This window comes from Oenanthe melanoleuca, chromosome 9 (genome assembly GCF_029582105.1).
Source record: "Oenanthe melanoleuca isolate GR-GAL-2019-014 chromosome 9, OMel1.0, whole genome shotgun sequence".
NCBI lineage: Eukaryota > Metazoa > Chordata > Aves > Passeriformes > Muscicapidae > Oenanthe > Oenanthe melanoleuca.
Window position 1 is genome coordinate 12,734,918 of NC_079343.1, and position 22,444 is coordinate 12,757,361.

At 46.6% G+C, this 22,444-nt stretch overlaps 1 protein-coding gene across 2 annotated transcripts; it reads left to right on the plus strand.

Moving 5' to 3' along the window:
* Nucleotides 1-22,311, plus strand: TSC22D2 (TSC22 domain family member 2). Of its 2 annotated transcripts, XM_056499087.1 has the most exons (4): nt 1-2,450; nt 14,827-14,898; nt 20,007-20,058; nt 20,774-22,311. In XM_056499087.1, exons 1-4 carry the CDS (start codon nt 511-513, stop codon nt 20,996-20,998), a joined length of 2,289 nt encoding a protein of 762 aa, XP_056355062.1. In that variant the 5' UTR covers nt 1-510; the 3' UTR covers nt 20,999-22,311. The 2 variants fall into 2 exon arrangements, with proteins under 2 accessions (XP_056355062.1, XP_056355063.1); XM_056499088.1 differs by lacking the exon at nt 14,827-14,898 and having other exon boundaries at nt 3-2,450.
* The last annotated feature ends 133 nt before the right edge of the window (nt 22,312-22,444 follow it).

The window sequence follows — 22,444 nt, forward strand, 5'->3', positions numbered from 1 at the left end:
CCGGGAGCTGCGGGGCCGGCGCAGCGCAGCGGGGCCGCCCGCCCGCGGCCGCTGAGCGCCGCCGCCCGGGCCGCCGCGCCGCCGGCACCCCGCCCGCGGCGGGGGATTGCCCGTGGGGCCGGCCCGCGGGCCGGTTGCGAGCAGGATGCGCCTGGCGCTGGTCTCCAGGTAGAGCGCGGAGACAGCGGGGGGGGGGACACGGGGCCGCCCGGGCCTCGCCCGGCCAGCGCGGGGCCCCTCGCGCGGGGCGGGCCGCGGGCCCGCTGCTGCGGCCCGCAGGGAGCCGCGGGGCGCTCGCAGCGGCGGCAGCGAGGAGAAGGAGGCCCGGCCGCGGGAAGAGGGCTGCGGAGAGGGAGGAAGAGGAGGAGCCCCGCCGCCCCCCGCCCGCCGCAGGAAGCCGCCGCAGGATGTACGGTAGCGCCGGGGGCCCGGCCGGTTCGCCGTGACAGCCCGGCCCAGCAGCCCGCTCGCCCCGCCGCGGCCGGCCGAAGCCCTTCCTGCGGAGGAAACATGTCCAAGATGCCGGCCAAGAAGAAGAGCTGCTTCCAGATCACCAGCGTGACCACGGCGCAGGTGGCCAGCAGCATCACCGAGGACACCGAGAGCCTGGATGACCCGGATGAGTCCCGCACCGAGGACGTGTCTTCTGAAATCTTTGATGTTTCCCGAGCCACCGACTACGGCCCCGAGGACGTCTGCGAGCGGAGCTCCTCCGAAGAGACTCTCAACAACGTGGGCGAGGCCGAAACTCCCAGCAGCGTCTCTCCCAATCTCGTTCTGGACGGGCAGCTGGCCGTGGCTGCCGCTGGGGCGGCTGCAGGCCCCAACGGGGGGGCCGTGCCCAAAAGTTCGGCTGTGCCCCTGGCAGCTGTTGCCCCCGGCACTGCTGTGGGGGGAGGCAGCAGTGCTCAGGCTGCCGTGCCCCCCGCAGGCCCCGCTGCCCCCGGGGCCATGTCTCAGACGGCGGCTGCCGCGTGCAGCTCACGCTTCAGGGTGATCAAGCTGGACCACGGTACCGGGGAGCCCTACAGGCGAGGCCGATGGACGTGTATGGAGTACTATGACCGGGACTCGGACGGTGCTGCTGTCCTGGGCAGGACTGGAGATTGCATTAGGCACAGCAGCACCTTCGAACAGGCTGCTCAAGAGAGGGACAGTGGCCTCGGTGCCACGGGAGGTTCTGTTGTGATCTCGGCTGTGCCAGCGTCAGCCCATGGCCCCGATTCTATAGCTGACAGCTCCCTGGCTGCTGTGTCACAGCTGCTTCAGACAGAGAAAATGAACCCGTCTTCTCTACAGCAACCTAGTTTTGTCATTGGGCAACAGCAGCAGCCCGTAGGTGGGGCCGTGCCTCAGAGTGCTGCTCAGCCTGTGTTTTCTGGGGCTTCGGGAGCAAGTCAGCAAATGATGGTGCCGCAGCAGCCGCAGCCACAGGTAAATCCACAGGGTGTTTCGCAGGCCGGACCCAACGGGAAAGGCATGGCACCTCCAAATGTGACAGTAGGGCAGTCAAGCATTCCTGTGGCTCAGCAGCAGGTGCAGCAGGCAAGCATACCAGTGACTCAGCCTCAACAATTTGCTTATTCTCAGTCCCAGATTCCACCAGTGCATCTACTGCCGACGCAGCCTCCTGGGCAGGCTGAATACATGCAGCACATGACAATTATGCAGTCTCAAGGAGCTATTCAGCAGGCTGCTACAAGCTCTGCTCCAAGTACTGTGGCCTCCAGCCTCCCCGTGGGGCAGGTGGGGGGCCAGAACGCGTCCCCCGTGGGAGCGGCGGCGCAGCCCGGCGAAGCGGCCGCCCCGGGAGCGGGGCTGCTGCAGAGCGGCCAGGCACAAGGCAGCCAGCCTGGCATCCCTCAGCCGGGCAGCGTGGTGCAGCCAGGCCTCGGGCACTCGGGGGTCGTGCAGCAGAAATCTGTGACTCAGCACCCGATGGGGGGAAGCAGTCAAGTGTCGGCAATGCCCGGCGCTCCCCATGCCGTGCTCCCCGGAGTTCAGAGCGTGCCTGCGGCCGTGCCTGGTACAAGTGTGCCTAGTGTGTCCACCAGCGCTTCTGCTACCATGCCAAACGTCCCTGTGACGCTGGTGCAGTCCCAGCTGACGAGCCACCCCTCTGCCAGCAGGAGCCCTGGCGGGGTCCCGTCGCAGCACGTCGCCCACTCGCTGATGCAAGGTGCGCCCAGCGCGCCCGCCAGTCTGCCTCAGGCCAGCCTCGGACAGTTCCAGGCCCAGTCCTTGGCAGGCCAGATCGATGATACTAGAAGAAAATCGGAACCCCTACCTCAGCCGCCACTTTCTCTTATAGCTGAAAATAAACCTCTTGTGAAGCCTCCCATTCCAGACACTCTAGCAAATCCTCTTCAGTTACCTGCAAGTACTCCAATGAACAGTCTTGCTAGCTCTGTTTTTGGCATATCCATTCCTGTTGATGGTGATGAAGACAGGTATGAATTATTTTATAATGACATAAAAAAGAACTGTATTTTTAGGGGGGAAAAAGTCAACTTTCAAGTTATTGCCAAGTTTTTTTGTAAATTCATATTTTCAGAAGGTCATTCTGAGGTTCACCTGGACTGTTTTTATTTTAAGGGCACAACCGTAGCAAAGTATTTAGGCCAGCGGTGAATTGTACTTGTTTTTTGCAGGGTGTGAGTGCGATTACTTTTGTCACAAAATGGGGTACAAAGTATCCTGAAAACTGCTTAATGCACAAACGGTAGGACCTCTTCAAAATCAAAGACTGAAAGCTGTCTTTCTGTAGTCAGTGGCTCAGGATGTGGGAAGGGCCGTTCTCTCCTTTTTCCTGGATCATTATAAAGCACTTCAGTGACTGGGTTAAAACGATACTGTTTTGCACTGTTAAATCTGTGTGGTGCTATCTCAGGGCTTTTAACACAGATTCTTGATTTTTATCTTGCTGTGGAATTAACACTTTATAGTGTCAGTTAGTAAGGAAAGTACTTGGATGTGTGTGCAAATCTGTATGCAGGGAAAGCTGTACAGAGAGTGGTCCTTTGTACTGAGGAAACAGACACTACTCGGGCTAAGATGTGGACACGGTGGGAAGTCCTACCTTACAGTGAGTTTTTTTTTAATTGGGAAGTAATTTGGAGCTGTGAGTTGTAGCAGAGGGGTGTGGTGTGAGCAGACTCCTGAGTGGGTGTATGGCTGCTGTTCCATGGACACGTCAGACTGCTCTGCAGGCCAAAACCGCCCTGCTCTGAGGGGAAGGAGAATCAAGCAGGGTTTGAGCACTGAATTGAAGTCCCAGCATTTACTGTCAGGATGGCTGCAGTTTGGAGGAAGGGAATACACGTGTGCTGCTTGTTTTTAGAAATAGGTATTAGGCCATTTTGAGCAGGTCTTGTGGTGAATTTCTCTGTAAGTCTTTCCTCACCTTGGGACAGCACAGACATTAAGGTAGTGCATTCAGTGTTGCTGTGAGCATGTTTTAGTGAAGCAGCTGTGTCTGTGGGGTAGGGGTGCAGTGGATGGAGAGCACCTCAAAATGGGTATTTGAGAGTTCAGGCTGCAGTTTAATGCAGGCCTGTGCTGGCTGGAGCATTGGCTGCTGCTGTGTCTGAGAAAGTAACTGCTGTGCTTTGGAATCCTGTGCTGGTTCTGATTAAAGTGGTAAAGGACTGACAAGAATAAGTTTAAAAGTTTAAAATTTCCTTGCAGTTTGCCTATCTTAAGAGGATTGCTAACCTGGCTGACAAACTGCCTTGTGCAGTTAGGGTTAGATTTCAAGCTCGTGGTTTTTTCATCACTCATGTTTTTTGAGGAGATGACTTGTCTGGTGTTTAATCATTCTGTTGATTCATGTATCAGAAAGAAAGGAATGCATTTTGCATTTGTTTTTCATAACTTCTAATACTTAATGTAAATTGTGGTAGTGAACATTATTACCTGTGGCAAGTGAATCACTTCTGTTTAAAGATAGAGAAAAACTTGTCCTGCTTATTCAAATTAGGGGCATCTAACTTTGTGTGGCACTCCAGTGAGTCAGTTCTTGGTGCTCTTACCAGAACTGTGATGTTTAAAGTTAGTTTTCTAGTTTAGTCCTTGAACTTGCCTCCTTGCAGTGGTGCTTTGCATGGTGTTCATGTCTGAAGAGGCTTTTCAGACACTTTGCTATGAGAACAATGGGTAAGAAATGGAAATGGTGTCTGAATGCAGTGTCCTCTTTTTGACAGGCCATGCTGTGGTGTTCAGTAGAGAAATGAATGTCTGGTTATCAGTGAAGGAGTGTCATTTGTCAGCTTCTGCACCGGGTGATAAAAGTGCTGTGTGCTGGTTGTCAGCCAGCAGCACACACATGGTGTGAGTCTTTCCCAGCTGGGAAGGTGATCCTGGTAAGCCAAGAAGGCTTCCCTGAATGGACCTAGCCCTCATACATTCCAAAGGAGATAGGTACAGAGAGTAGATCAAAGGTTATTCTTTGCTTCTCTCAAGCAGTAGCCTGACTTCCACTGGCTGCAGACAGAGAAAGGTGAGAATGAAACCTAGCAGTTTGTTCAGGCTGTTTTACCACTTGGTTTTATTTGCTTTTCTCTCTGAGAAGGCTTTATTGTAAAGCTGTCTCCTGCTTGTCTGCTCTTCTATTCTTGCTCCTCTTTTTTCCTCTTTCCAGCCATTTAAATCGTGCCACTACTCCCATGGGCTTTGCCCAGCTGCCTTATCTACTGGAATCAGTGGTGAAATAGTTAATGAAGACCTTCAAGTGTCGTGAATAGGCTGGGGGTTGACACTGATAAAGCTATTAAGGCACGGAGGGAGCTGATACATCATGAGTCACGGTTTGTGCTGGCAGGTCCAGGAAGTCAGCACACAGCTCAGTTCAGAGAGGTTACTTGGTGGTCATAGGAGCTATAAATCTGTGGAAAGCATTTCTCTCTGTCTTCCTTACTGAGAATGTGTAACATTCCCTGAAAGGGGGCTCAGGTGTAGGCAGGTATCTTCTGGCACCTTCAGTTCTATTCAATATTTGCACAAACTTGAAGTTTTTGTGTAGATCATTCTCCTGTAGCCATCTTCTGAAACAGTTGACTCATCAAGGAGCAGTGTATAGCTCTCTATACCTTGGATTTATCTGGAAAGTTGCTCACCACTCTGAATATGAAGAGGAACTATTTTAAAGGTAAAATAGTTAAGATGGAAATAATTTGAAAGCAGCATGTCAGCAATACAGTAAACGTGATGTAAAAAGTTGGTCAGTTTATGTATTTCTGAAGAAAGGGTTTTTGTATTCTGTCTTCTAGTCTGCTGTTTTAAATTAAACATCATCTAAGGTTATCGGGGTGGAGGTGATCTAGCCTGATATATAAAGAGAACTATGTTTGTAGATTACTTTCTTCCAAGCCATTGCCCAAAGACTTTTAATTTCCTGTTCCCATAGCCCAGTACACTTTGAAAGTAGTCTATAAAAAACTGGTTTCTTGCATTGACCTGATGAATAGTGAAGAACTAGTTAATTGGAAAGTCTTGTCTGGGGGAGGAAGAAAGGATGGATAGGTAGTCCAAAAGAATGAAAAAGAAAAAAAGCTTTGGTGTGTCACACCTTCCTTGAAAAGCAAAGCCAGTATTTCAGTTGATGTGTCCAAATATCCAAGCTGGTAAAAAGGAAAAATCATTGTGTGAAAGTTATGAAATGTTTACAGCATAGCACAGTATTATTTTCTTTTTCTCTTTAATTGTGGCTGCAAATAAAGTAAACTGCAGCAGTATTAAAGGATGGGGGAACTAGTACTGAGGCAGTGTGGATATTGCTGCCTCAAACAGGGAGCCTGAAAAATACTAATTGTGTAAAAACACAATTAGATCTAGGTCTCAGAATTGCTCTGACTCTTCTTTTGTTGAACTTCAGCACTAGTACTAATTATTTTGGAGGAAGGGCAGTTAGAGCACCTGAGAGGATTTTGGTATCTGTGTGTGTCAGGTTCTCTGCTTACCCTTATGCCCATGTACGCACAGATTTTTAATTGACAAGCAGAATATTTCATCTGGCTTAATAACTTTATTTTGGCTCTTGGGGAAAAGGAAATATGTTTCTTCTGTTAAAAGAATGTTACTGAGAAAGCTTGTTCAAGCCTCCTACATGTTTGGCAGAGTTTTGGGGTGAGATGTTGCTGGGGCTGCTGGAAAAGGAGCAGAGCACAGATCATTTTGCAGAGATAAGTGAGGGCCGAGCTGTTCCGGCTGGATTCCAGGAACGCTGATGAATGGCTGCAATTGTGAGCTGGCAGCTCTGGCAGCTGAGCTGCTGAGAACCCGATTGTGCAGGCTCTGCAGCCTGGCCCAGCTCTGCTAAATCACACCTTTGTGTGCAGCACGGGCTGGGGGACTGTGCTCCTGAGACCTTCGTGTGAGGACAGAGCTGGGCATGGCATCACTCAGCTGCTGCCCTGCATGCGTGTTCATTGTGCTCCTGAAGGGAAAAGTCACTTTTCTGCAAATGCATACTGGTACATGATACTTGAATTGCATTAGTTCTCACCTTCCTTCACCTTGCTCTTAAGCTTTGTAGGGGTTTGAGCTGGCCTACAGCTGCAGGCTTGTTCCCAGCCTCCTCCTGAAGGTCTGTGTTTCCAGTGTGTGGAAGCAGGTGGGGTGAAATCTGGGCAGACAGGCTCCAGGCCTGGAGAACCTTTGGTTTGACACACAGTTGGAAAACTGAGCTGGCACCTCTGGGGTGGTGCTGCAGCTCGGGGCAGCAAACAGTGGTTAATGCAAAGAAAGGGTTGTGTTCACTGCTTGCTGTACTTTCTATAACAAAAATTCCCACAGCACTGCATGAGTTTCTGGCTGGCAGAAATCCTTTTGCAGTAGTGCAAGGTAGCTGAACAAAGCTGTGGTTACCTGTTTGACAATACTGTTTCCCAGTTTAAACATTCTAATGCCTTTGTTAAGGAGGAGCCAACACATTCTTACAATTAATGAGGTCCAAGTGTTTCACATGTGTTATTAAAAGGAGGAAATGGGGAAAACATTTGAAAGAAATTCAGTGATACTGTTCAGTTTGTTTTAAACTGTAGTGACCAGCCCTGACAGGAGAGGTTCCCTATACCTCAGACTCCCAAATGTTCTGCTCAGCTGCTGGGGGCTCATTTTTTCCTCATCTGTAGAAGAGTGCAAGTGTTCCATAGCTGATTTCTGAATGCTGAAATCTCTGTTTGGCAGAAATAACAGCATATGTTTTATGGAAGCTATTTTAAACTTCTTGTTCAAAACTGAATATTGAATATTTGGATGTTTTGAGAAAGCAGGACTACCAAACTGTTCTCAGACTCCAGAAGGGCTGGAAGTTCTCTGAGGCTGCATTTTTATGGGAGATGCTGGTAATTTTTGTGGCTTCAGGTGACACTATAGTAAAGGGAAGCTGCTCCCTGTTACTGTACTGGATGTTTGAGTTATCAGCCTGTGGCATGTTGAGGCTGTATATTAATTTTCCTCTTTAAACATGGCAATTGGCAGTTTCTGCTGCTCAGGAGGAGGGCAAACCTTGTTTGTGCTTTATGTGTCAGCAGTGACTCCTTAAGGAACTGCTGTGAGACTCTTCCTGCTAAAGTACATCTGGATGGCTCTGTTCAATAAATCTAGATTGTCAGGCACAGGTGTCTGCTTTTATTCCTATATTTGACAAAGTATAAAGAGAGAAGTATTTATAGTAGCTGCTAAAGCCACTGTCTTCTGAGAAGATTGTCCAGATGTCAGAGGTCACTTGAAGTGCAGAGTAAGGTTGTACTTTCATTCCTCTTGAAAATTATTCTATCTTTAAACTTCACACTTCATAAACACAAATGTGTATTAAGTGCCAGGAAATCTTTGCCTTATGGGATAATCTATTTTTACTCAGGCAGGGCAGGTGAATTACTTGGCCATGTGAAGGACAGCTGGATGCTTGTGTTAATTTTCTTTGTCAAGCGAAGCAGAATGAGTCCAGGAGTGTGCATATCTGTTCTCCCTTGGAAGCTGTGCAGGATGCATTGGGGTTGTGACAGCTTGCTGGAGTGCTGCTGTCAGTGCAGAGAGAGGGTGGAGTGTTCATTAGTGCCCTGGAGAGGTGTCAGCTGCCTGTGGCACTGGCAGCTGGTGGCTTTGGGGCACACTGGGGGTTCCAGGTGCTCTGGGATCTGGCACAGGCTGCAGGGGTGGCTCCCTGCAGGGATCCCCTCCCTGTGCTGGGCTTTGGCTGCTGCAGCCCCAGCAGAGCTCACCTGGGCAGGGAGGGCAGTCTGAGCCTGGCAGGGGTCACTGTGCCAGCTGTACCAGGAGATGGGATACTGCTTTCAGTGAAGTGTCTGAGGCAGATTTAATATCCAGTACAGGATGGGCAGAAATGAGGGTTAAAAAATTCTGCTTGCTTCTCCATCAGGTTACTTTGGCTATTTTTGTGGGGGTGTAGATGAGAGCTCCTGGGAATGTCTCCTATGTAGAACACTCTTTGGTGGGTGCAAGGCCTCTAAATACCTTGACCAGCCCTACAAATGCATTTTTAAAAATACTTTTTTCTGTAAACCAAGTGATGAGCACTCACTGACAGCACAGGCTGGCCTGAAACTTGAGTGGTAGAGACTTTGTAAATGCTGTGGGGAGGCAGACAGATTTACAATATACTGTGTAAATAACCATGCCATACATGGCCTAGGATCTAATATCTTTTTTTAAAGCTGAGTGTAATTTGAAACGTTAGCTCATAGATGCATTCCTTAGCATTATCACATGAGTAGGACAGGTGGGATTTGTCTGAGTCTGCTTGAAACTATTTTATCCATTCTTTTTTCCCCCCCAGATACTGAAATATTTTGTTGTCAAAATACCAGGAGCCATTTGTATTTATAGAGGACTGAAATAGCTGAAAGTGTTGTCACTGCAATTTAGTGGGAGAAAAAAAAAAATCTCATTTTAGTGCGGTTTTATTTGGGGATGAGTGTTCAAGATACCAGTAGATGCTGAAGGACTCCATCCCATGTGAAGTGGAGCTCAAGGTGTTTGTTGAGACTATGGCTTTATTTTCAATAAGACTGTTTGGTTTTGGGTTTTTTTGGTTGATTTTTTGTTTTTTTAACTTGTCTCAATTCATTCAAATGTGGATAATATTGGTGAGTTTTTCTTGGCTTTTCTCGAAAGCTGCTTGGTAGAGGCAAGAATCCCAGACTAGATCAGGCAGACTTTCTGCATTGTTGTTATCTCTTGTAATCAATAAGTTTCCTCTGAAAATGTGATTACTGCAGATTTTTTTGCCTGGAAGCCCAGCTGTACATCATTGGAATGCTTTGTTCTGTGTCCTCCCTCCCAGAGCTGAAGGTTGACTGTATCCAGTGAAGACAGATCATTAGTACAAGAAGCCTTACACTTGCTACATGTTTTGATTTAAGAACAGAAGCACTCACTTTAGTCCTCACACAGTTTGTGAGATGGTGTAATTAAGGTTCAGCCTGGCTGCCAGCCTTCACAGAGGAGCTGTGCTTCATTAGCAGCTGCTGTTAATTAAAGTGTCTGCAGCAGTGCTGGGGCAGGAGGAGCCTTGTGCACCTGCCTGGGATAGGTGTGAGGATGGAAAGGGCCATCCCTGCCTCCTGGAAACCTTGAAGCTGTTGTGGCCACAGGTGTGTGCAGCACTCCTGAGGCTTGGGGACAGTCTGTGGGGCCCAAGAGAACTGCACTCCAGAGATCTGAGCTGCAGCTGTTGAAATGAGGAGTAAGAAGATTCTGAGAAGATTGTTGTATTCTTTCTGTGATTAGTATTGAATAGTCATACTGGAATTCACTGTTTGAGCTCTTCAGCAAAGCTCCTTCAGAAATAGGATATGATTGTTATCCAGTACAGTTAATAATGAAACATTTTAAATTATTTTTTATTATTTATTAAAATAACTTAATTATGTAAAACAAGTAATAGCATTGGTAGAGGTTGAAAAATACTCCTGGTGTTGTTTTTAAATACTCCAGCCCACCCAGAGCAGGGGAAGGTTGATATCAGTGTTTCAACAGAGCAGGCAAGTGATCAGTGAAATGCCTCTGCCAGACTTCTGTGTATTTGAGTTCTCTGCATTTCCTTCTCCATAGAGACTTCCAGTCTAGTCACTGCATGAAATTATTTGCCAAAATCTTCTTTTGAGAGCAAGGTGAAGAAGGGCTGCTGCTTTTGGTTTATCCAATGAAGATCAGTTCCCTGCAGTGTGCTTTCTCTATGCTGTTGCAATACTTGTATTTTGTAGTAGCCTGTGAAATCTCTTTAAATCCATTCTGGTGTTAGAGAGCCACTGTCTCAAAAACTCTCATCTAGGTTGGTCATTGAGTCAGCCCTTCCTCTTATCTGCAGCTAGAATGCACCTAAACCTGCGTGTTAGAGCTTTGAGTTCTTGCTGATCTTTCAGGGTACATATAGCAAGTATAATGGCTTTAAGGAACTCTGTGAACAGAACATACAATCAAACACATCACTTCAGAGCTTGAGATGTTCCCTCCCTTAATTTTGCATTGACTCCCTCACATTTAGTCCTCAGTTTTCTCCTGCAAACTTTGTGCTCCAGTTACTGTTCTGTAGATTGAGCCTTACGAAGGAAAACTGATTCAAAGTTGCAGCTGCTTAAAATAGAAGGTGCTAAAAATAAAGTGAAATATCTTTTAAAAGGAGAAGGATGGAGAAGGACTTCTGTTGCTAGTGTAAACATCATCTCCCAATGCCATAAACTGTGCTGTGAGTTCCCTGATAAACTGTGACCAAGGTCCTCAGGTCCCTGATCCAGATCCCACGTGAGCCCTGCCAAGTGCTGTGATTTGGGACCAGCTGTGATGGGTCCCCATTGCAGATCTCAGTCAGCACCCCAGCCAGTCAACAGCCTGTTTTGGGGGAGCACTGGGAACTGAAAACTCCCTTGGGTTTGAAACTCTTCTGGCTAAAGGTACATGCGCTCTTTTGGAAACTTCAGGCCTGAGGAGGATTTGTTTGTTGTCCTTCAGTGCAGACACACGGGTGTGGTGGCAGTTCTCTCGAGCTCAGCCTGCATCTTGCCTTACTGCTGGCTCTCCTGCCTATTCAGTAGTTGTGGTGTTAAAGAAGGCTCAGTATGTTCGTTTGCTGATTCCCTCTTCAAGGTATCTTTGAATCACTTTCTCCAAGTGCTGGATCCAGTTCTCTGTAGCAGTAACAGATGCACAAAGTTCCACTGGTGTGCTTCCTTTGATAAATGTGCCTGGAGAACACTGGGCAGAATGCTTAGCTCCTCCATCTCTGTCACAGGATGGGAGCTGGAAGGTTGCTACTGCCTTCCCCATCCTGATGCATGACTGCAGGATTGTGACCTTACTTCTAGGATCAGGGTTATGAGAATGGGCTGGTACCCAAACCTGGCCATGGAATTGGAGCTAAGGGCTCAGGCTGAATAAAGCAAGATTTCAGTTACTCTGTACATCCTGTGTAGAGGTGTGACACCCTTGCAAAGCTTTTATTTTTTTAATTCTGTCTAGATTAATTTCTGTGGAATTGCAATCAGCTGCTCATGTTTTGTACTTGTGCAGCTGATTATTGCTTCCAGAGCTTACTGCTTCCCCCTTATCCTTATTGAATTGCATGCTTTTTATTTCAGACCATTGCTCCAATTGAGCAAGATCTTCCTGAATTCTGTTCCTGCTAGGCAGAGTGCTTGCAGCTCATCTGCAGGTACAGAGAGAGTCTGTACCCAGTGCCCAAGTAATGGATTAGAGTGTGCCATGCCACACTTGGAGGAGACTGAGAGCCCTGATGAGTGAGTGATGCCCCATGGAGCCCTTGGGGAGCCACGTGTGCAGAGCAGGTGCCAGTGGGGCACTGGCTTTGTTGAGCCAAGCTCTTACCAACAAAAGTGTCAGGCAAGGTGGATTGGAAGCTCAACTCATTGTATGACATGGTCACACCTCCTGTGGCTTTCTATATGAGACCTGTTAATTGTTCTCAGAAGGAATTGTGGTTAGAGTGAGCTTCTGTAAAGGTCACCCATGTGTGCTTGCTGCTGTCTGGGTAATAAATATGTGCTTCTATTCTTGTTTGGTTTTCCTTAGAGGCATTGAGCAGGGATTGTCTGACCTATTGTTTTCATGTTCTTCAAAGACAGGTGCTTAGGTCATGTGAATGTTTAGCATCATTCCTGTTCTCAAACCTAAAGAAATAACTCTGTGAGGTTGGGAAAGAACTGTCTGAGGTGGTATAAGTTTTATATTTGGGGGAAAATGCTGTATTTTTTTACTGTATGTTTCTTGTGCTCTTGTTGTTGTTGCCCTCAGTTGCTGAGGTTGGTCATTATTTTTTGAAGATTGAAACTTGTTCATGAACAATGATGTTACTGTCTCCTTCAAGGGAGGTTGCTAAAAAGGCATCTGTGTGGCAGGCTCTGTACATGGGGCTGAGAGCCAGTCCAAAGGCAGTATCATTACTTGAAGCAAAAGGCATTTATCTGTATACTTGATGGTTTGCCAGCTTTCACAGGCATGGTTTCTAGCAAACAGAGCTCTCAAGGATGAAGTTTGTATTTGGCACATTGTCCTGAAGAATGGCAGGGGGAGGATACACTTCCAACTGTGACCTGAGCCTTGGGATGAGGTCTGAGCCTCCCTTTTAAAGGGACAGCTGGATCTCCTGGGCATTCAGAGAACTGAGTAAGTTCTTCTTTAAATTTGGATCAAATTTTCTGTTGCATGAAAACTGTTCTTAGAAACCAGAGCATGGGAGTAAATTGTGAATATTGGCATTCATGAGCTTTTAAAGGACATCAATGCAGTATGTATTGTGGGACTTGTTTATAGAGGCATTTTTGGCCACTTGAGACAGACTTTGAATGTTTAAGCATACTAAACCAGTTGTCTGTCATAGTCTGGGAATGAAATGCAGCCTTGTGTACCTTTGGGGATGGAGGAAAGTTCTGGGGTACCTTCTGGGGAAGGGTAGGTGGTTGTTTTTTCTCTGGGCCAGCACCTGGGACATTGCTGTCCTGTCTGGCTCTGGGTCCCGCTGTCCCAGTCTGCCAAGGACTGGGGCTGAGTCTTGACCTCAGAGCTGCAGCCAGCCAGGGAGGAGACTCAGGCAATCTGCTTTTCTGGTCCAGGCTGTCCCTGCATTCACCTAGGGCAGTGTCAGGAGGGCTTGGGGGGCCCCAGCTGTGGCACAGCAGCAGCAGGTGAGGTTTTACTGCTCCTGTAAGCTGTTTTCTCTGTTGTTTCTGCAAACAGAAAGGCATTTTTAGGCATTCTCTAACCTCTCACTGTTTCTTATGGTTAAACCAGATACCTCAGCAGGCTGAAACTCAGTCATATTAGTTCAGATCTGTGTGTAAGGCATCATTCATGCTGCCTCTGTGGATTTGCTTTTCCTGTTTAGGTGCACACACCCCATTAATTTTTTTAAAATATATAGCTGTGGAGTAGAAAAGGTTCTCTTACTTGTCTGAAGTAATGCAAAAGCAATTTCAACAGTAGGGGTTCCGAATGAGAATCTAATAAGGAAAGTTTCTCCATATCTTTTCAGATGCTTGTTCAAGAATAGTACAAAAATATAGAGCATAGAGGGTATCAGCATAAAAATAGACTATATGGAATACATGCTGTATGGTTATAAAGCACTTTTTATACCTAGCAGTAGCAACTTGGCTCTGTATCCTCCAAGTAAATTTGGAAGTTTCTATTTACAGCCTCATTCTGTGGAAGGGACTGTGCATGCTCTGCCAGCTGCATTAGAAAGAAGAGCCTGGCCTGGGCCTTCCCTTCAGCAAAGGAGTCTCTTGATCTGCAGGTGCCAATTGTTTTCCACATGTGAAGTCCTGTTACACAAATGTCCTTTAGCTATTGTGTTGCTCTTCCTGTAATTACTTGTTGAGTTTGTGTAGAGCTTTAGGAAAATGTGGATGTTACCAGCATAGGAGGATGGTGTTTATCAGTTTGCATCAGGCAACTTCTCTAACAGTTTTTAAGCTAAATTCCAGACTTGCATGAATTTTTTTTTGTTTTGAAGGGTACAGTGCTGAAGGTGGGAAAAGGAGTGACAGACTCTTTAAACTCAGATATTTCCTGATCATTGCTGATATACAAATACCAGTATCCTTGCAAGATTTTTGGTATATACCTGCCATGAGAATTTAATTACTTCTGATTCTGTGATGGTTTTGGTTTTTGTGATTTTACTATGCAGTAATTGTACTTCAGTTGAAATAAAGTAACTTGAAGATAGTTGTTTTTAGAAGTGGCCCCTGAGCTCTGCTGTGCTGGGGCTGCCACACCAGGCAAGGGGAGTGGGAAGGTGTCTGAGGGTGCTCACAGAGGTAGCTGACATTCCATTTCTGTTCCTAGCTGGGTCTGTTCCTCAGCTGTAACTTGTTCTGTCGTGGTTTGAGCGTGGCACGTTGGGCTCCCCAAGTGCCCTTGGAGGAATGATGTGGTGTGAGTGTGAAGCAGGCAGCTGAGGAGGATGGAAACACAGAGGTAGTTTGGGATGTACCAAAAATGGCAGCGGTGTCTCTCGGGTTCAGGTGTGTTTGGCATTAGGGTGGTGGTCAGCTAAGCTGTACAGCACTGCCAGCAGGACAGCAGATGTCTCGTTGTTGGCCTTACAGTCTCACCTTTGTGCAGGAGCAGCTTGATATAGTCTGAAAATCCATAGGGCTGGAGAATCACTGTTCTGTTTTGGATCCCGTGTCTTTAATGCAAACCCACAGAAACAGTAGGGCCTTTCAGGCATTAGTTTAACCTGTCTGGACAGCTAATTCACTTGGTAATGCTGGTTGAATGAAGAGAGTTGGTATTTTTGTGTTGCCATGTTCAACGTGTCTGTCTGATTCTTGGATCTCATAGGAACCCGTCAGCTGCATTCTACCAAGCGTTCCATTGCAGCAGGTTGCAGGAGCCAAAGGCCTCCGGGGATAGGTATGGCTGCTTACATGCTGTAAGCACGTGGGCTGCATACATGCTGGGCCATGCATGAGCTGCTTTGCACTATGCAAGTTCTCTTTGGGTTTGTTTGCACAGAACTGCTGCCTGTTCACAGCTCCACACTGGCCTTCTGTTGTTCGGAGAGGTGGAAGTGGTCGTGGAAGTGAAACAGAAAACCAAACTCTAAAATATGACATGACTTTTCTTCCTCCTTCCATTATGCATGTATCATACATAATGTGTAAGCTCAGAGTTTAATGCTAGTTAGCTCCTAGCTGACTTTTGCCAAAATATTTACAGTTTCCTTTTCCAAAAGAGGAAACTTTTTGGCATTGAGTCCTGTATCAGAAAACACATTGTGAAAATATTACATTTAAACACAATTTTGGCAAAGTTAAGATATTTCTATCTTTAAACCAGGAAAATAAGCTTTCTGGCTTACTTTCATTCTGCTCAAGTAAAGCTGGATGGGGAACATAGGTGAACTGTGACAAGGACAAAGTCAGTCTCCAGAGTTAGCATTGAACTCGTGGTGAGAAACTGCACTGAAGTGCAACAGTCTTATCTGGCATGGATAGGGCTTGAGGGAGGTGCATTACTAACTCATCACTAGCTGCAAACTGTTTCTTTCTTGTGTTTTAATGATTTGGAAGGATTTTTTTTTTTTGTCAGCATTAAGTCAAATCCTAGTGATGATGTGATTTAATGCCTTGTGCTGCTCTGGCTTGTCAAAACTTCTGCTTAACAAGCTGTGTAGAATGTAAATTTTGTTTGGCTGTTGAAGTATTGATAACCATTTCATCACTGTCCTGGCTGTATTTGACTTGAAAGGCTTCTCAACTTGCACAGCTCAACTGAATCCTTTAAAGTTTGCTTGGCAACAGTTTGTATACTGCACAATGATGAAGTTTATAAGTAATGCTGAGTGTCCTGCTCTTTTTAAAAAAATTTTGTATTGCTGGGGTGCTGGCTTTAAGCTCAGTTTCAAAGCACATCTTCCTTTTTCAGCAGAAAGTTGGACAAATGTATGTTTTTTGCTTTAAGCTCTGGATGATGCCACTTCCCTGTATTTATGGAACAGAGTTGGTATTTAGGTTTCAAGGACTTTGTTATTTCAGTGGAACAAACTTCAGGGCTTAGAATGCACATTTATTCTGTAGACCAGAAGGTCACTTTGTGGTGAGCCTTTAGCTGTTTCTCTATTTTCATGCCTCAAAGTAAGTCTTAAGATGAGGAAGCTAATTAGAAAAACCCTAAAATCAAATAATGAATTACTAAGATGGAGTCTTCACAAATCCAAAGTTTATGTATAATGCCTGAAGCAAATGCTGGAAATGTGGGATACAGAAGAACATTACATTCATGTAGAAGAATGTAAATGTTTGCCTTTAAAATAACCTTGCATCTTTGCCAGTGAACACCTTGTGGTAAAAACAGGTGTTTGTGAGAACATAGAATGAAATTCATCAGGATTGGTGAGTCTTTGACAAGATTTTTCAGGTTTTGCATTTATACCCCAGTTACTGGATTTTAAGGGCACATTAGGCAGCTTTCCTTCACTGGATGGCTGAGGCTGAGCAGCTGTCAGCTGTAAAGCTCCAGCAGAAGCTGGAGGGGCAGTGCCAGGGGTGTCAGAGTGCTGCTGGCTGAGGGACAGGAACGTGCTCTGGGGCTTCCTTTGTCATCTCTGGTTTGGGAGAGAAGAGTCACTGCTGTGCAAGCAGCAAGCTGATGCACACTGCAGAGCAGCAGTCTGCTGCTGGCAACTCTTAATTCCATTTGCAGCTCTTTCAGGGGGACTCTGTGAACCTGAGGGGCTTGGCTGGTGCAAACTGAAACCCTCCTGTGTAATTCCAGCTTTTTTTCTAACAAATATGGGTTATTCCCCTGTGAGTAGCTGTCTCTGGGGAGCTGCTGAAGCCAGCAGAGCTGGCCACATGGCACTGCAGTGGAGAACCAGAGGTTGCTGAATTGTGCAGTGGATAGGAGCTCCTTTATTTTCACTGACACTGTGGCAGGAGGAGTGACACTGCTGGGGACACTCGAGGCAGCCTTAGGGAATCCTGGCTGTTACTGACACTTCAGCAGGGCTGTTCCCTTGCACACTGCTCACACAGGTGTTGCTGGAGGCCCAGTCTTGTGCTGGTCTTTTCTTTATGTGGTTTAACAAGGGGAATAGTGGCTTGTGGGAGTCTGGGAGATGCACAGGAAGGGTGCTGTACCAGCTTTATGGATCTAAAGAGCAAGAAAACTGCATTCTGGGAATCTTTTGAGGAGTAACTTGGTGTCAAGAAGTTCCTTAGGATAGTAGTGTACAGATAATCATTAATACAGCTGAACACAGAATGTTTTTTGTTACTGAAAAGCTTCAGAATTAGCTTACATCATCCAGTCAGTAGGATTTCAGTGTGAAACACTATTACCTAGTCTAGTGCTTGTCTGTGCCAAAGTAGGCTCTGTATACCTCATTCCTGGTGAATCCAGTATTGGCATAAAACACACATATTACTGAGTCTGTGAAATACCTAAAAATGAACCACTGTGCTTTTTTAAGCATTCAGAATGAATTAAGCTGCAAGTACCTTTGAAGTTTGATTCTTGGTCTTCTTTACCTAGATTTTGAGGTGAGTTGGAATTCAGAGCGTATGTCTTGGAAGGATGATAGTTGTATCTAATGACATTAATGGTGAAAATACTGCACTGAGTGCAGTAGCATTGCTGGATTAAGAATTGAAATGGATCCTAGTGCCCATGGGTATGAGGTGATGAGGGTTAAATTTTCTGTGGCCATTAGCAAGTTAACATTAAGACCTGAGAAGCAGAAAAGGCCTTGGTGTTGTGCAAGAGTTTCTCAGCAGTAACAAACACCATTTTCAGTGCAGGTGCAGAGCACAGCCCAAGGCACCTGCAGTGAGAGAATGGCCTCTGTCCCAGCCCAGAGGAGCACATGGCACTGCTGTTATCAGGTGTTCCAGGCACAGCAGTGAGCTGATAAGGGCAGTGGCAGCACAGGGTGGCCAGCAGCAGGCAGTGGGCCCTGCCAGACTCAGAGAGCAAGCCCATGGCAGCACAGCAGCTTGCAGGCAATGGCACAGTCAGGCCAGAGCATCCCAGCCACACCTGTCCTTACATAAACCTGTGGGTGCCACAAGGGGCTGTCAGGGTTCAGTCCTGCCAGCTCTGAGCCCCATGCAGCCACTCACAGAAGTGAGAGAACTTGTCAGCTGAGAGAATTTAACAGGGAAAGCAAAAGTCACTGAGATTCTTTTAAACCATTGAAATGAGGATTTCTCTGGAAAATGGAGTTTTGTCTACCTGGTGTTTAAGACAGAAAACACTGGGTTCACCATCCATCTCTGGGAGTGACAAACTGTGCTCAAGGGGTCTTTGGTGTTTTTGGTGACACAAACCTTGGCAGGTACCTTGTGGGCTTCAGTGTGAGCTTGCTGTACCAGTATAACACCTCTTTGGGCAGAGCCTTCATTGACATGCCCTTGGCTGGGAAGCCCCAGTCACAATGAAGTGGGCCCTGTTCAGTGTCTGTTTGGTACTTTGTGGGCTCAGAAGCTCAGTGCGAGCTGGGGGTTTTGCTATTAAAAACAAATACTACATGCCTAAAGCACCCCTGCATCTGCCCTGTGCTATTGATGTGGATTTTTTAAACAAGTTTTAACAGTTTTAACAATAATTGTCAGACTTCTGTAGCTCTTGGAGCAATCAGTCTTTTTTTTTTTTTTTTTTTTTTTTTTACAAGAGCTAGATTGTCTTTCCTCTTCTAGTTCCAGGATTTGCAAATTGAGGCATTGGCTCATAGGTAGTGTTTGAAAGAAGACAGTAGGAGACTGGAAGAAATTTCTTCTGAAATGGGTGTTCAGCACTTTTAGTTTGGGTTTTGAGATTGTTTCAGCAGAAATAGAGGCTCAGTTACTCCCTCAGTCTGCAAAGCTGGTGCCCTCATCTTGCCAAAGCCCAGTGCTGGTACTGCCAGTCCTGTGGGAGCCCTTGAAGTTACCTTCTGACCAGAACCACTCCTCAGGAGCTGTTCCACATCTGTGACTGGTGCTGCTGAGCACATTGCCATACTCTGAAAAGCCTTGGGTGGGTTTTTTATTAGCACTTGGTTTGGTGAGTTTTCCAGTGTGACTGCAGGCCCTGCATTCCCCTGCTGACTGCTCTGCTCTGGCTGCTCTGTGCTGATAGGCACAGCCGTGGCTCAGGTGTTATCAGCAGCTCTCAGTGGTGGGGCTGGCACAGCCCTGAGCTCCATCTGTGCCACCCCAGGAGCCAGGCTGCTGTGCAGGGGCTGCTGCAGCTCCTGTCTCCAGGGCCCGGAGCTGGGGCAGGGCAGGACCCCCGGGGAGGCTGGGTGTGCCTGGGGCTCTGTGCGAACACAGCCTGCCTGCTGAGGGCTGGGTTTCCATCCTGCAGCACTCAGGTGCAGTTTGGGGCGTGGGTGGCACAGGGTGCTGAGGTGTGCCATTGTGCAGCACACAGTGTGTGTGTCTGTGGAGCCAGCCTGGCCCTGCCTGTGACCCTGGCTGATGCCCTGTCAGACACTTCCAGGAGAATCATTCCTGGGAGCTGGGAGGTGGCCACAGGCTCGGGCTGTGCCTGGCCCTGCTGCTGGCTGCAGGGGCACCTGAGCCAGGAGCTCCTGACCTGGCAGCTGGACTCGGGGGAATCCAGAGAACAAGTATTGTAACTGGATTTTTTCTTGATTTCTTTATAAAAACAGTCTGGAAGAAATAACTAGTGGTAAGAATGCCATGAATATCCCATGAATTCTTGTTTTCCTCAGTGAAGAACACTGGGAAATGAGGCCAGGAATGAAAGCAGTTGTTTAGTGTTTATTCAGATGCATTTTTATGGTTATGGGTGCCATAAGCCCAGTATAAAAAGGAATAAACTGGGGGGGCAGTGTTTCTTGTGAGCCACAACTGTACTGGGCAGCTGGGTGGGGTGAGGGGCACACACTGTAAGTGTGCACTGAATTCTTGACTCAGCTGCAGCCTTCAGTGAGGGCAGGACCCAGGAGCCCTGCAGGTGCACAGTGTTACCTGAGGGATGCAATTACACTCACCCACTTCTCTTTGTGTTTACAGTGCGTCTGGTGCAAGTGTTGTTGCCATTGACAACAAAATAGAACAGGCAATGGTAAGTAAAGTATAAATTGTTTTTTCTAATGGGATTCATGTGGTTCATCACTGAGCATAAGTTTCCTGCTGCATTGTGTTTCTGTGAGGCTGTGATATCCCTGCAGGTGGCTCAGACTGAGAACATCAATTGAAAAAAGGATTTTCTGCATCAGCTATGAATGGCCACAAACCACTATTGCTTTTACTCTTGGCCCAGAAATGTTTTTCAGTTAATTTTCTTACAAATTGCTATGAACAAGATGATTGAACTTGAAGGAGTGCTGAAGATACAATGCATATTTCAGTCTGTTATTCCAGCCAAGGTTTTCTGAAGGGTCAGGTGTGCCATCCTTAGCATGCTGCTCAGCTTCAGTTAGAGCTGCTGGATTTCTGCTTCTGATGATGTAAAAGCTTTGTTGGTTTGGTTCTCACACACCTCAGTGACTGTGTGCCACAGAGCCATCCCCAGGCCACAGCATCAGAGCTGGTGCTTTCCTTGTGAGGAGCTGGGACACCCTTCTCGTCCTTGGCTTCCAGGTCACTGACAGTGCTGGAGACAGAGCTGGCACCAAAGGGCTGGGTGGTTTGGTACAGCTCAGAGGCTGGTTTATTCTCACATTTTGGTGATGGGAGCTGTTTCTCCAGGCTGACTGCAGTGACAGCAGCAGGTCCTGGGCTGGGCTGAGGGACGCTGTGCTTTCCCCTGGTGTGACTGTTCCGCTTGTGCTTTGCAGGATCTGGTGAAAAGCCATCTGATGTATGCAGTGAGAGAAGAAGTGGAAGTCCTGAAGGAACAAATAAAAGAGTTGGTAGAAAGGAACTCTTTACTTGAACGGGAGAACGCGCTGCTGAAGTCGCTGTCCAGCACGGAGCAGCTGTCGCAGCTGCCGCAGCCGGGCCCCGCGCAGCCGCCGCCCGCGCAGCAGCCGCAGCCGCAGCCCAACGTGTCCTCGGCCTGAGCCCAGCCCGAGCACCGCCGCGCTCTCCCCGTTTGGCCTTCTCAGTATTAGACAATCACCCGCAGAGCCGCGCCCGGGCGTGCCCCGCCCCGCTGCCCGAGCTCGGAGCTCCCTCTGCTCCTGGGCTGCCCAGCAACAATTCCTCTTCAGAGCCACTCTTCTTTTCATATAAGTAACATTTGCCTATGTTAGTTTCATTTATTTGTTTTATTTATTACAGGGCTGCTATTTTCATAATGTACATGAACAATGTCACAGAACTTTTGAATTTTTTTTTAAATAAATGTCTGTATGGGTAAAATGATAGATGGGATTGCGTTAATAGATACAATGTCTAGGCAATAATTGAACAAAGAATCCTGGCATATTTCTAACACTAATGGCAATTGACCTTTGGTATTTATTTACGGTAGTCAAGATCCAGCTTGAATGTAAATTTTGTATAGAGTGTAAGTATGAAGACCATAGTGCATCTGTACAGGTAGTCACCAGTCCTTGTGATATAATAAATAAGTGATGGGCTATTTTGATGAAGAAAACTTTGCTCATTTCTGTTTCTACTTTCTAATAGAGAGAAAGGGGCCATGATTCCTCTGCTTTTTGACATTTCGTTTTTGGTTTGGTTTTTTGGGTGGGAATAAAAAGCTGTGAAATTGTTCAACCTACTTTGTAACCAAAGAAGCAAAGCTGTATAATTGAGTTGGTTGTTGGTTTTTCCTTTTGTTTTGTTGGTTTTTTATTTTATAATGCACATTCTTTATGTATTTTTTATTTAGTGTTTTCTCATTCACAACTTTCTTTGCTGTCTCGCATGATCTGCATGACCTGTAATCTTTGAACCACTTCCGTACCTCATGTTTTTATCCAGCACTCTTAGTGTAATATGTACTAGTCTGTGAACAATGTCAATAAAGAGAAAGAACAGCTGGTGTTGGTGGAGCTAAGCTAGTGTGCTAGGCACTAGTTGTTAAAACAAATAAATGAAGTGAGCCATCTTTTGTTCATTTAAAATGGTGTTTTGAATTTCGTATGCAGAAAACGTTTTGTTACATTGCAGATTTAATGTATTTAATAAATGCAACATGCAGATTAAATGCAGTGTATACCGAGTATTTAAATTAAAAATGTACATTTCATAAATACAGTTTCAAGAAAGACCATCATTTGTGTAAACTAATGCAGTGTGTCAAATTGATGTACAAATATATATATATTTTAACACATTTTCTGAAATTAAACCAGTTTTGTTGAATTTTTTGGCTGTAGATGTTGTTGCAGTATGATTAAACTCAGTATCTCTTTTCTGAACCAAATGGAGAAATGCAGTGCCAGTGAGGCAGGAACAGACCAGTGCCAGGGTTACCACTTCTCATGCAACAGCCTGGTTTCTCTCTTTTAGGAGAAGCAGCTTGTGCTGCTGCCAGTGGCTGCCCTAGGGGTTTGGGT

What these genes read in the sequence shown, in the direction of transcription:
- TSC22D2 (XM_056499087.1), top strand. Translation starts at nt 511, where the DNA reads ATGTCCAAGATGCCGGCCAAGAAGAAGAGCTGCTTCCAGATCACCAGC. An exon ending in CCAAAGGCCTCCGGGGATAG is followed by an intron (nt 14,899 to 20,006) that starts GTATGGCTGCTT and finishes TTGTGTTTACAG; the next exon opens with TGCGTCTGGTGCAAGTGTTG. An exon ending in ACAAAATAGAACAGGCAATG is followed by an intron (nt 20,059 to 20,773) that starts GTAAGTAAAGTA and finishes TGTGCTTTGCAG; the next exon opens with GATCTGGTGAAAAGCCATCT.